The sequence below is a fragment of the Triticum aestivum genome, chromosome 5B, assembly GCF_018294505.1.
Source record: "Triticum aestivum cultivar Chinese Spring chromosome 5B, IWGSC CS RefSeq v2.1, whole genome shotgun sequence".
Classification (NCBI taxonomy): domain Eukaryota; kingdom Viridiplantae; phylum Streptophyta; class Magnoliopsida; order Poales; family Poaceae; genus Triticum; species Triticum aestivum.
The window spans coordinates 687,435,293-687,448,910 of record NC_057807.1 but is presented as its reverse complement, the minus strand read 5'-3'; the positions used below and the strand labels follow the sequence as shown (position 1 = coordinate 687,448,910).

General features: G+C 46.2%; 1 protein-coding gene and 1 pseudogene across 1 annotated transcript; both read left to right on the top strand.

Moving 5' to 3' along the window:
* The first annotated feature begins 1,317 nt into the window (after nt 1-1,317).
* Nucleotides 1,318-3,894, top strand: LOC123117678 (uncharacterized). Its single transcript, XM_044538387.1, has 2 exons — nt 1,318-1,476; nt 2,301-3,894. Exons 1-2 carry the CDS (start codon nt 1,379-1,381, stop codon nt 3,478-3,480), a joined length of 1,278 nt encoding a protein of 425 aa, XP_044394322.1. The 5' UTR covers nt 1,318-1,378; the 3' UTR covers nt 3,481-3,894.
* Nucleotides 3,895-5,225: 1,331 nt separating this feature from the next.
* Nucleotides 5,226-13,618, top strand: part of LOC123115289 (prohibitin-1, mitochondrial-like) — a 21,747-nt pseudogene continuing 13,354 nt past the window's right edge.

Below are 13,618 nucleotides of genomic sequence, written 5' to 3'. Positions count from 1 at the left end.
AACAGAGAGCTTACAGGCGAGCATAGATGAAGGAGATGGGGTCAGGATGAGGATAGAGGAAACACATGGTGATGATAACGGAAAATGAAGAGGCGTGTGATGGTTGCGAGAGGGGGCAAGCACGCAAGAGGACAATGTAGCTGGGGAGGCTACCCATTTTGTGCAATTGTGCAATGTATGACCTTTCAATAAATTGTTCAAATTTTTACGTCTCCTTGTTATTCTGAAGCAAAGCATGGTCATAAAACTGGTGGTGGTTAATTTCATGTTTGGTGAGACCATAATCTCGTAATTATCACCCATACAAATGAAAAGCACATAATTTGAAAATTAAGACGAGTTATTTATAGATGTATTTTTTAACACAGTACAATCAAAGTCGCACACATACATAAGCATACACTCAACCCTATGAACGCACGCACGCACGCACATCCTACCCATATGAGCACCTTCAGCGACTTGAACTCTGGTGGACAGGGGATATCACTGTCCTCCTAACCATCCAACCACAGGTTGGTTCGCATTATTAATGTATTAAACATAAGCAACATGGACAAGAGCAAGCATCCATAGGAAAAAAAATCATATTATAAAGAAAAGGAGTCCAATAGCAAGACAACACAACATTGATCAACCCCTATTGATGCCAAGTTTCATGTCTTGAGACTACATTTACCTTTTCTGGAATTATAACACAATAAGCTCAATGATGATGGAGTGCTTGTCCCTGCGAGATGGAGTCCGGTTTGCTTCGCTTCGAGGATTCCCGCATGTGATCATGGAAGTCGACTGCTTGGAGCTGGTGAAGCTCTGGCAACATCGCCACAATGCTCGGTCTATTGTGGCTCCTTTACTTCTAGAAATAGGAGAGCTATGTAACATTTTTTTCCTCTTTCGATATTCAGCATGCAAATCGGTCGGCGAACCTTCCGGCGCATCTATGTGCCAAGCGTGCTTGCACATTGAATGTTACGGAAAGCTGGCTCGATGAGACCCCCAGCTTCTTGGTGACCAGCTTATTGGCTAACTGTCCCAGGAATGCGTTTATTGAATAAAGCTCTCTGATTTTCCCAAAAGAAAAGAAAGGAATTTTAAGTATTAAAAAATATTTTATTGTAAATATTTTTACTTCTCTCATAATCTGTCTTTGCTTCTTGAGAAGAAAGAAGATGAAAAGAGAATAAGAAATAAAAAAAATTAAAAGATCAAGTGGGCCGACTTGTTTATCTGCTGGCTGAGGCCCATCCTTTTCTTTTCGGGGGCCCATACTAACCAAGTCAGTGCAAGGTCTCCCACGAGGGACGAAGCGGACTATCTCAAAAAAAAAAAACGAGGGATGAAGCGGAAGGGAAACCTGTAGTGGTGCGCCGCCCCCATGGCCGGAAGCCGTCGCCGCCGCCGCCGCGGAAGAGCGCTGCTGCGGCAGCAGGGCACCGAACCCTCGCCGGCGGAAGACGCCGCTCTCAGCTCCAGGTCCGCACCCTGACCCCAACCGTAACCTCGCTCGTCTCTCCTTTTTCTTCCAAATTTTATTTAGGGTTTGTTTATTAGTTATAAGCGGATGCGGTTGGTCCATCGAAACTATAATCAGTACCCGCTCTAGTGATTTCGTAGTGAAATTAGGGTCCTTTAGTAGTGGTGGTTAGTGCACTGGCCTCCCCTGAATTTGGATCTCCAGCACTGTCTAGTGTCTACAAGGTGCGTGATTCAGTTTATATTCATCACTTGATGTGATTCAGTTTAGTGCGTGCTTTTGTTGGACCCAAGGTAGAATCAGCAAAGAGTGCCTCTCATTTTCATCAGCATATCGTCTCTTGTTCATTTGGTCCTTCTCATGGAGCATGGTCATGGTGCTGCCATGAAAAATAATAGATAATGGCCAAGTGAATTGCAGATAAGAAAAACTCATCACATATAAGTTGAAGAAGGGGTGCATACTATTGCGTTTTTAGCAAAATTATCACTTATTGCTATTTATTTTGAGGATACTCTATAACACACCCTCTCTGTCATGATTTGAAGATATAAAATTGTAGATAGCATTGCCTCACACACTGAAGATATTATAGTTATGCTAATGTAGAAGAAAAAAAAGCAGATCCTAGCTCGTAGGTGGTTCTGGAGTAGCTTCTTCTAATTGGAGTTTGGCTTTGTCACAGTTGACACTCCTCTTTGCCTTATTGTTCAGTTAAGCGTACTGCATTTCTTGTAGTATATTAACAACTTGGAGTATTCATTAAAATATTTATGTTTCAGTTCTTTATTTAATCCATTATTCTTGAATTTCTATGTAGCAGAGAAGTTACTACTGTGGAGAGTCCCTGCCATGCCTCAGCCTCTACCTTTTTGCCTTTGCCTGGACCTTATGTTTGTGCGGATCTCCTGGACAGCCTGCTTCATGAAATTATTGCTCTCTTTAACTCATTCCAAGACTTTCTTGCTTTCATTGGCACCTGCCACTCATGGCGCACTGCAGTCTCTACCTTTCCCTCTGTGTATACATTCAGCTTCCCGCCACTCCATTTCAAACCAGATGGTCCATATGTTCATCCACATAGTGGGGATATCAAGCCCATCCTTTTATCTAATTGCAGATGGCAGCTCAGTGATCCTACCAAGAAAAACCTATCCCTTGTGTGCTCAGTGCCTGAAAATAGTCCAAATGCAATGCACTATTTGGGCTGCTCATATGGGTATCTTATCTTCTCCGACGAGGAGCACTGCCTCCTTGTGGATGTGTACACTGGTACCAATGTGAAGCCCCCCAAACTCCCACCCAACAACAATCTTGGATACTTTTGTGGCATAGGCATCCTTACGGCTCCATTAATTTCAGCCAACTCTCGCCTCCTCCTTTTCTCGAGGGCTTCCATGTTCGAGTGGCAGGTTGGAACAAACTCCTGGTCAGAGCACCCTCTTGATCTTGGCCGCGAACGCATCTATCAAATTGTGTTCTTCAAAGGTGATATCTTTGCCATAGATGCTCTTATGAGGCTCCACGCTATACACTTGACACCTCGGTTCAGCATGCGAGAAGTACCAATTCAATGGGAATTCCTGCCTAATAACTCATGGTTGGTGGTCTGTGGTGACATGCTTCTCATGGTTGCCCAAAGGTTAAACTCTGGCGGATTGGATGGCTCATCCTTTAAGGTCTTTCGACTCGACTTCACTGTTGAACCAGCTAAGTGGGTGAAGGTGGAGAAGTTGGAAAATATTGCCCTGTTTGTTAGCCTTGATAGGAGGGATCCTACATTTTCTTGCATGAGCCCAGAAAGATGGGGAGGAAAGAGTAACTGCATTTATTTTGCAAAGCTATCTGAAGATCCTGATGAAACTTGGACTTCTGCTGAGCTTGGTCAGCTAGTGCCGGAGAACGCAATTCACCCCATGTTCTATGGTATGTCATTCCCTCCCGACTGCGGTCTACTGAGTAACCAATGGGTGTTCCCCAGTTTAATTTATGGTTCTGGCTAGTGATCCTATCATGGGGTTCTTATCTTAGTTAGCAACTAGTTCTGTACCCGTGATGGTTTTTGACTTTGGGAGCAACGTTTTGTGTTCAAGTACAATTGATCTCTATTGGCATTGTGTTGTTATGCCTGGTTGTATTGTTCATTTGTCATCTGCTTGCGCCGGGTTTCAGCCATGTGCTGATAAATGAGACATATCGTCAAGTATAACTTGGGTACTGTTCTGGACAAACTCATCGTGTATTCAACTTTACTAAACCTATCTCATTATGTGTACATGCTGGGGTGCTCTAAACCATCACCTTGGATCATGTTTCTTTTTGCTGCATTGAATTGGATTGGATCGTTCATTGTTGAACTGAATGTAATGTACCGGATGGTGGTTTTCTTCCCCTTTTTAGTTGGTAATCTGTTGATGGAGCAGGAGAAAGCTTGTATGTGTACTCTGGAACCACTCTGGAAATCAGTCTTGTACCTCGTGTATTCTGTATGTACAACTTGGACCTGGCGGTAAGGGCAAGCAATGGCTCCATCTCACATAAGGAACCAGTTTTCTTTTCTCACGTATACAAGTACATCACTTATAGACTAGCTCATCATTTTGATTTAGAAGAACATTCAAAATGATTGAACTGAATCAAATATGTATGTTTGAGACAGAGAGCCAAGAGTTGACATGTTTTCATGTAAACAAAAAGAAAGTAAATAAACATTTGCCTTTAATGTTTTCACTTTTTATATTTGAACGTGGTATCCTTTTCATGGTACCAATTTCTTTTTGCCGGACGGTGCGCCTTGCCGTCCTTGCGCTCGGCCTTCCTCCGATGGCCCTTGCCGTGTCTCCTGCGCCGCCCCAAAGCAAACAAATCGAATCTGTCATGCGCATCGAACCCGTCATGCGCGAGACAGAGCAGCTGGGCAGTAGATACGCGCGATGCACGAGCGAGAAGAGGGCTTACTTTCCTCCGCCCATCGACGCGACGCCGGCGAGGGTCTCTCCGGCGAAGGCGGTGGCGGGAGGCGCGCGACGAGGAGAGCGTGGAGGAGGAGGTGGCTCCGAGAAGAGAAAGTGATGGAGCCATTCCGATGCGGCGGTGGTATTAATACCGAGGGAGCATGTGAGCTCAATCGGACGGCCAGGGTTCTTTCGTGGTGGACGGGAATTCACGAAGGCCGTCCGATCTGATCCAGTCGTGCGTGTCACAAATACACCTGTGCGAGTCGGCCGGTCCCGCGCGAGAAAAAAAATGCCCCAAACCATTTCCTGACATGTGGGACCCACGAGTCAGGAGCGCGAGACCATCTTGCGCCGGAACCGGAAGCCGGCGGCCCAGCGCAGCCCGACTCCCCCATCTGTGCCGTCCATTTGAAATTGGACGTCCCCGATCTCCCGGCCCGGACCCCTATTCCCCGCCTTGGACCGCCTCCTCGAACGAGACTTGCCTGCTCCCCCCGTGTGTGCCCATCCGTGCTCCCGCGTACGTGGCTTAATTTGATTGGAACAAAATAAGGCCCGGCCCCACCCCCCTTAAAATCAGGGGGGAAGATGATTAGATTAGAAAAAGAAAAGAAAAAAAGACAGCCGTAGGATGAAGTGGGAGCACGGATGGGAGCATGGGGAGGGAGCAAGCAAGCCGGATCCCGCCTACTCCTCCTCCTCCTCCGCATCCTCCCCCAAATCGCCGAGTAAACCCTAGCTAAACCCCAGCCTCCGCCGCCCCTCCCCACTCCGGCGAGCCATCGATCGCGATGAACTTCAATGGGGGCGCGGATGCCGAGCGCGCCGGCGGAGTCAAGCGCGTTGGTCAGGCTCGGGTGGCGCGGGGCTCTACCTCGTCAACAAGACCCGCCACTAGTCGTCTTCAAGCGCCTCGAGGCGAGGGGATCAAGGAAAAGGTAACCCTGGGGTCGATCCTTGGACGGCTTTGCTTGCTCCCTGTTGTTCTCTGCGCGATTGGTCCGCGGTTGATTTCTGTTCGCCTTTGGGCGTTTGCTCCGTGCAGGTGTACGCCGAGGGGACCCAAATCGTCATCTCGTGGTTCGAGAAGCCGATCATCAACGACGTCTGCGCACGGCCCAGCCTGGTGGAGAACACCTCCGGGAGATAGGATTGGTAACGTTCTCCTGTCACGATCCCTCGTCGCCTAGAACAGATGCGTGATTTATCGCTTACCTGGGTGCCAAATCCATGATTAGGAGGGTCCGATTTTAGTTGGCCTTGTTGATGTTCTTCAAGTGTATCCTGTGAGAGGTTCAGACTTCAGACACATGTGAAGTGATTAATTTGCTAGTGATTTGGACATGTGATTGGGGTCTGTAATTGTAGACTGTAACAAGATCGTGCATATAGCAATTTGGACAGGTTGATGGGGTCGTGGCATTGTCATTTCCGAGCCCTGTAATAGGATTGGACACATCTCAAGTGTTTATCAATTTTGATAGGTGGGTGGCGTCTGGTACACGTAATGTGTTTGCCAATTGCCATTATGATTTCTGAGTTTCCGGTTGCCGTGACAACAGCTGCTACTGCATACCTGCCGTTGATGGAGTCAATTTTTGTTGACTCATTTGGATTTCAATTCATCCAACTGCATTGTACCATATGCATTGTCTAGTGTCTACGCTCTATGAATATGCATTTTGGCTAATTTGCTTTTAATTTATTAACAGTGGTCGCCATAATATATTGCCTGTGAATAAGCATTTCAACTCATTCGCTTTGAATCTGTTAACAACAGTCACGAGTACTTTTTTTTTTTTGCTTCATCATTATATGCCGCCATGACGATTTAAGATGGTTGGCTGATGCTGAACAAGTTATATCATTCTCACTATGTGGATTTATTAGTGGCCATGCGCTTCTTTTCTTTTTGAAAGTAGCGTTTACACAGCAGTTCCTTGCATATATTTGATACCGCTTGATAATTTGGACAGGCGAGAATTAGTCCCTGTGTTCTTACACGACCAATGCCAGAGACCACCAACTATGTAGAGGACCCACTGGGAGAGAACTATAAGGAGAGAGTATTGCTTTCAATCATTCATGAAATACCCAAAGCCGTGGTTGCCCAATACAGTGCTAATCACACAGAGAGAGGTACAGCTTCACCATGTTTGCTGTATGTACATGCTTTCCATGCTATAGTAGATGCTGGTCTTACTTGAAATATGTTACTCCCTCCGTTTCGAAATAATTGTCGTTGGAGGGGGTTTTCCGCCAGGTGAAAATGAGTGAAATTACCAACCTGCCCCTCCCCCACCCACCGATTTGAAATCGCATGGGCCGTCGTCTTCCTCCGTCGCTCCTTCCCTCCGCCAGGACTCCGTCGTCTTCCTCTGTCGCTCCTTCCCTCCGCCAGGACTCCGTCGTCTTCCTCCGTCCATCGCTCCTCCCCTTCGTCAGGCTCCTCCGTCGTCCACATCTCCGGCGCCCTTCCCCACCGGTTTCCTGCGCCGCTCCAATCGAGAGCCCGATCCCCTCTGGTCGCCCTTCCCGCCGCGATCGAAAGCTTCCTCGCCGCGGTCCGGAGCTCCCTCACCGGTGGCCGCCTTTCCCCACCGGTTGCCTGCTCCGCCGCAGCACCGAATCCTTCCCTGCTGGCCGCATATCCCTCGTCGGCCGCCTCCCTCCACTCCAACCGAGAGCTCGAGGTCAGCCGCCGCTGCTGCTCGCTGCTCCTTTCTGTTCCTGCATACGAGTAAGATGTCGGCGTAAACGAATCAGATGTCTCCAAGTCTGAACATGGGAAGCCAAGCGGTCAACAATCACAAGGAAACGATGAACAAGACACAAGCAACTGCAAAGATGTTGAAGAAGAGCGTATGGATTTGATCTTCTTGCCTTGGTCCCACTAGTAGAAAAAGGGTCAAATGTGAGACACATTAGTCCCGGTTTGTAACAGAACCGGCACTAATGTGTCCATTAGTGCCGGTTCCAACGGCTAGCCGGGAGGAGCTCTTTAGTACCGGTTCGTGGCAAACCTTTAGCACCGGTTCGTGCCACGAACCGGTACTAATGAGAGTGGTGGTAGGATGTTGTCAGAGTGGGGCCCTTCCAGCACCTTTAGTACCGGTTCGTGGCACAAACCGGTACTAAAGGTCGTCCTATATAAATCCTTCGTCCACCCGCACTCTGTTCTTCCCCCTTTCCCCTCTCCCTCTCCTCTGTTCTTCCCTTCTTCCTCTCAAGTTCATCACAAAATTTGCCCCAAATTTGTCAAGATTTGCAGGCCCTCATCCATTCAAATGATCACCAAGGTTAGCAACTTTGTCCTTTCATCTCTCATTGCTAGATTAGCTCTTGCATTGGTTTATATAGTGATTAATTGTGGGTTTTAGTAATTTGGGAGGAATTATATGTGGTAGTATTTGATTTATATGCAATTTGAGGTCAAAATAACACTTAGTTTGCATATGTAGGTGTGGTTTACTTAGTGCCTTCTAAATCTCCGTCGTAACCACCGTCGATTGCCCGCACCGTCCCGTCGCCGGCACCACCTTGTGGTGAGCCTCTTGTTCATGAAATTTTATATAAAAAGTTGATGTTTGTGTGATTTGGATATATAGTTACTCGTATAATAATTATCTTACCCGTATGTTGTTTGTTATACATAGTGCCATGGTTTTGATATCCGTCCCCGTCAGCCCTCGTCCTTGTTATGATTCGGATGTGGTATATTCTCTTTTAAAACTATTTGTTGCATTTCGTGTTTATGACAAATTATGCCCATCAAGTTGACATAGATATTTTTATCTAGGAGGTATGTGAACCGGAAATTCCAACCGACCCTATTGTCGAGAGGTTAAATTTAGTTGAAAGAGAAAACGAGTACTTGAAAGAAAAATTGAAAAGAATTGAGGGGGAGAAGATGGAATTGGAGTTGCATGTTGCCGATGTCGTCGATGATCACAAGATCAAGATGGAGAAAATGTGCTTGAAGATTAGAAAGATTAGAAAATATGCCATCGATAGTGAGGCTTGGTATCATTATGCTGTTGGATCAATTGTTACCTTAGTTGCGATCTTGATCGCATTTGTTGTTGCATTTAAATGCTTTAGCTAGAGAGTTATTTGTTTGTTGCATTTAAGTGTTGTATGAACTTTATGTATGAACTTGTATTAATTTGGTCTATTCGGTGTTGTGTAATGAAGATGAGCCGGCAATGGATGTACGATGACCGATGCTCTCCCCAGTTCGTTGAGGGCGTGCATACTTTTCTACTTGCGGCTAAGGCAAACAAGCGGGCGGATGGTTTTATGCCTTGTCCATGTGCTGGCTGTAAGAATGGTCGCAATTACTCTACGTCAAGAACCATTCACGTCCACATGTTTGAGTCCGGTTTCATGCCCCACTATAATGTTTGGACCAAGCACGGAGAAAGAGGGGTTATGATGGAAGACAATGAAGAAGAAGAGGACGACGACAGCTATCCTGGCCATGGGTTCCCTGAATACGATGATACAACAATGGGGGAAGAAGCTGAGCCGGTAATGCGGGAAGAAGCTGAGCCGGCAATGCGGGAAGAAGCTGAAGAAGAGGCATCAGATGAGCCCGTTGATGATCTAGGTCGGGCCATTGCCGATGCAAAGAGAAACTGTGCAAGTGATTTGGAGAAGAAGAAGTTGCAGCGCATGTTAGAGGATCACAAAAAATTGTTGTACCCGAATTACGAGGTGACAAGAAAAAGCTGGGCACCACACTGGAATTGCTGCAATGGAAGGCAGAGAATGGTGTATCTGACAAGGGATTTGGTAAGTTGCTGGTAATGATAAAGGATATGCTTCCAAAGGACAACGAATTGCCCGAGAGTACGTACGAAGCAAAGAAGGTTGTCTGCCCTCTACGGTTAGAGGTGCAGAAGATACATGCATGCCCTAATGATTGCATCCTCTACCGCGGTGAGTACGAGGATTTGAACGCTTGCCTGGTATGTGGTGCATTGCGCTATAAGATCAGCCGTGATGAGCATGGTGATGTCGAGGACGAGCGCCCCAGGAAGAAGATTCCTGCCAAGGTGATGTGGTATTCTCCTATAATACCACGGTTGAAACGTCTGTTCCAAAACAAAGAGCATGCCAAGGCGATGCGATGGCACAGAGAAGACCGTAAGAAAGACGGAAAGTTGAGAGTACCCGCTGACGGATGGCAGTGGAGAAAAATCGAAGGAAAGTACGGGAAGGAGTTTGCAGATGACGCAAGGAGCGTATGGTTTGGTCTAAGCGCAGATGGCATTAATCCTTTTGGGGAGCAGAGCAGCAACCATAGCACCTGGCCTGTGACTCTATGTTTGTATAACCTTCCTCCTTGGTTGTGCATGAAGCGGAAGTTCATTATGATGCCAGTGCTCATCCAAGGCCCTAAGCAACCCGGCAACGACATTGAAGTGTACCTAAGGCCATTAGTTGAAGAACTCTTACAACTGTGGAATGGAACAGGTGTACGTGCGTGGGATGAGCACATGGGGGAAGAATTTGACCTAAAGGCATTGTTGTTTGTGACCATCAATGATTGGCCTGCTCTCAGTAACCTTTCAGGACAGACAAACAAGGGATACCGCGGATGCACGCACTATTTGGATGATACCGACAGTATATATTTGAATAGTTGTAAGAAGAATGTGTACCTGGGACATCGTCGATTTCTTCCGAGCAGGCATCCCGTAAGAAAGAAAGGCAAGCATTTCAAAGGTGAGGCGGATCACCGGACGAAGCCTCGCCACCGTACTGGTGCTGATGTACATGATATGGTCAAGGATTTGAAGGTGATATTTGGAAAGGGTCCTGGCGGACAACCTGTTCCAAAGGACGCTGACGGACGCGCACCCATGTGGAAGAACAAATCTATATTTTGGGACCTGCCATATTGGAAAGACCTAGAGGTCCGCTCCGCAATCAACGTGATGCACGTGACGAAGAATCTTTGTGTGACCCTGCTTGGCTTCTTGGGCGTGTATGGGAAGACAAAAGATACACCTGAGGCACGGGAGGACCAGCAACGTATGCACGGAGAAGACGGCATACATCAGGGTCATGCAAGCTACGCTTACCAAAGAAGAGAAGGAAATCTTCTTTGAATGCCTGCTCATTATTAAGGTACCGTCTGGCTTCTCGTCGAATATAAAGGGAATAATAAACATGGCAGAGAAAAAGTTCCAGAACCTAAAGTCTCATGACTGCCACGTGATTATGACGCAACTGCTTCCGGTTGCATTGAGGGGGCTTCTACCGGAAAACGTTCGATTAGCCATTGTGAAGCTATGTGCATTTCTCAATGCAATCTCTTAGAAGGTAATCGATCCAGAAATCATACCAAGGTTACAGAATGATTTAGTGCAATGTCTTGTCAGTTTCGAGTTGGTGTTCCCACCATCCTTCTTCAACATCATGACGCACGTCCTAGTTCACCTATGCGAAGAGATTAACGTTTTGGGTCATGTATTTCTACACAATATGTTCCCCTTTGAGAGGTTCATGGGAGTCTTAAAGAAATATGTTCATAACCGTGCTAGGCCAGAAGGAAGCATCTCCAAGGGCCATGAAAATGAGGAGGTCATTGAGTTTTGTATTGACTTTATTCCTGACCTTAAGCCGATTGGTGTTCCTGAATCGCGGCATAAGGGCAGACTGGATGGAAAAGGCATGCTAGGAGGGGAACAAATAATATGTATGGACGGACATTCTCTCACTGAAGCACACTACACAGTTCTATAGAATTCCGCCTTGGTGGCTCCGTATATGGATGAACACAAGAATTTGCTACGCTCCAAACACCCGGAGCGGTCTGATGACTGGATTACACGTGAACAAACCAGGAGTTTCGCCAGCAGGTTGCAGACACGTACCATGCATGACACCTCTATTGAAGATGACCTGTACTTGTTGTCCCAGTTACCATCTTCGAATATAATGACTTTCAAAGGGTACGAGATAAATGGTAATACATTTTACACGATCGCCCAAGATAAGAATAGCACCAACCAAAACAGTGGTGTCTGCTTTGATGCAGAAACCAAGACGGGAAAGGAAACATATTATGGTTATATACAGGACATGACTATCGACGTGGTTTAAAGGTCCCTTTGTTTCGGTGCAAATGGGTCAATATGACACGAGGCGGGGTAACGGAAGACCCGCAGTACGGAATGACAATAGTGGATCTCAACAATCTTGCGTATGCAGACGAACCATTCGTCCTAGCCAATGATGTGGCACAGGTTTTCTATGTGAAGGACATGTCTACCAAGCCAAGAAAAAGAAAAGATAAAGAAGCGAATGCATCGTACGATGAGACAAAGCGGCACATAGTTCTTTCTGGGAAGAGAAACATCGTGGGAGTGGATGACAAGACAGACAAGTCAGAAGATTATGAAAAGTTTGATGAAATTGCTCCATTCACAGTGAATATTGACCCGAGCATCCCGTTAAATGATGAAGATTTTCCATGGTTACGGCGCAAAGGGACACACGCGAAGAAAAAGTTTCACACCCAAAGATCTGGGATGTGATCGGCTTCACTAGCTATCATCACTTTCTTCTGTGTTTCGCACCGAGAGGGGAATCTCTGTAATAGTTAGGGTAGTTATGTGTTTTGGCATTTGAAACGCGAAGAAATTTTATGTGCAAATAAATTCACACTAATTTCAAATAATTCAAAATTTAAACTATTCAAATTTGAAAACTACGAGCACTAACAGAAAGTTTGTAATTTTTTGTACCTAAAGAGGCTGTGTCAGCCTACGGTCAGGCTATGGCCCCACCATCACAATTTAGTGCCGGTTCGTATCACGAACCGGTACTAATGAGGTTGTGTCAGGTAAGGCTGGGGCCCCACGAGCACCTTTAGTACCGGTTCATGGATGAACCAGACGTAAGCTGTTTTTTAGTCCCACCTCGCGAAGTGAGAGGGACTAGGAGCGGTTTATAAGCACTGAATGCAGAGACGATGAAGAAGAGGATCAATGCTCACGTTGCTTAGCTACAAGCCTTCAGGAATACGGTAGACTGCACGAAGCTATGCGCAGTGCAGTTTACACTATTCCGAAAGGCTTGAAGCAAATTAACGAGCATTGCACCTCTTTTTTATTTTTAATAACTTATTACAACTCCGGACTTCTTCTGTTATGGCAAAAACTAATTGCACGTCGACATTTCTTTTTTTTAAGTTATAACTCCAGACTTTGACCATCAAGTTTTGCAGAAAAGAAAAAATAGCAGAAAAGAAAGAAAAACTATAGCTGAAAAGAAAAAAACTATATAAAAAACTACTCAAAAATAAATAGAAGAAAATAAATATAGCAGAAAAGAAAAAACTACTCAGAAATATATAGAAGAAAAAATAAAGCAGAAAAAAAAATTATATTTGCTATTTTTCAATCGTTTACAAAATGATCATGAAATTGAAAATCACTACAAAATGAACTCTGAAAATGTTGAATTTTGGCAAACTAGATGAAAAACTACTCACAAATAAATAGAAGAAAATAAATATAACAGAAAAGAAAAAACTATACAAAAAACTACGCAAAAATAAATAGAAGAAAATAAAGCAGAAAAGAAAAAAACTATAAAAAAATTGGGGCGCTGCCCTGTGGGCCTGATAGGCCACAGGTGTGTAATGACAGGCCTTAAAGGCCCATCAGACTCACAGGGTAGCGCGTAGAGTTTAGGCCCACAAGCCTGCTATACAGAGGAGTTCGAAGTGGTAGCCGCGGCTGGGTTTATAAACCAGTGCGGCTGCCCTTCGCCCGGCGAGGTGGGACTAAACTTTGGGGTTGCAGCGCGAGGCCTTTAGTACCGGTTGGAGCCACCAACCGGTACTAAAGGGGGGGCCTTTAGTACCGGTTTGTGCCACCACCCGGTACTAAAGGGGGTCGCTTCCCGCCGCTTGGGCTGGCCAAAACTGGCCTTTAGTACCGGTTTGTGGCACAAACCGGTACTAAAGGCCCCTCCTATATAAACAACACTTGCAAAAATTTCATTCTCCCTCTGTTTCTTCCTCTGTTTCCATCGTCTCTGTCGCCGTCGCCGCCCTCGTCTCCGTCGCCGCCCCCGTCCCCGTCGCCGCCCCCGTTCCCGTCGCCGCCATCGTCTCCGTCGCCGCCCCGGGCCCGTCCCCGTCGCGCCGTCCCCGCGTCGCCGCCTC

Coding starts and splice junctions, on each gene's coding strand:
- LOC123117678 (XM_044538387.1), top strand. CDS start 1,379: ATGGCCGGAAGCCGTCGCCGCCGCCGCCGCGGAAGAGCGCTGCTGCGG. Junction 1,477..2,300: donor GACGCCGCTCTCAGCTCCAG/GTCCGCACCCTG, acceptor TCTATGTAGCAG/AGAAGTTACTACTGTGGAGA.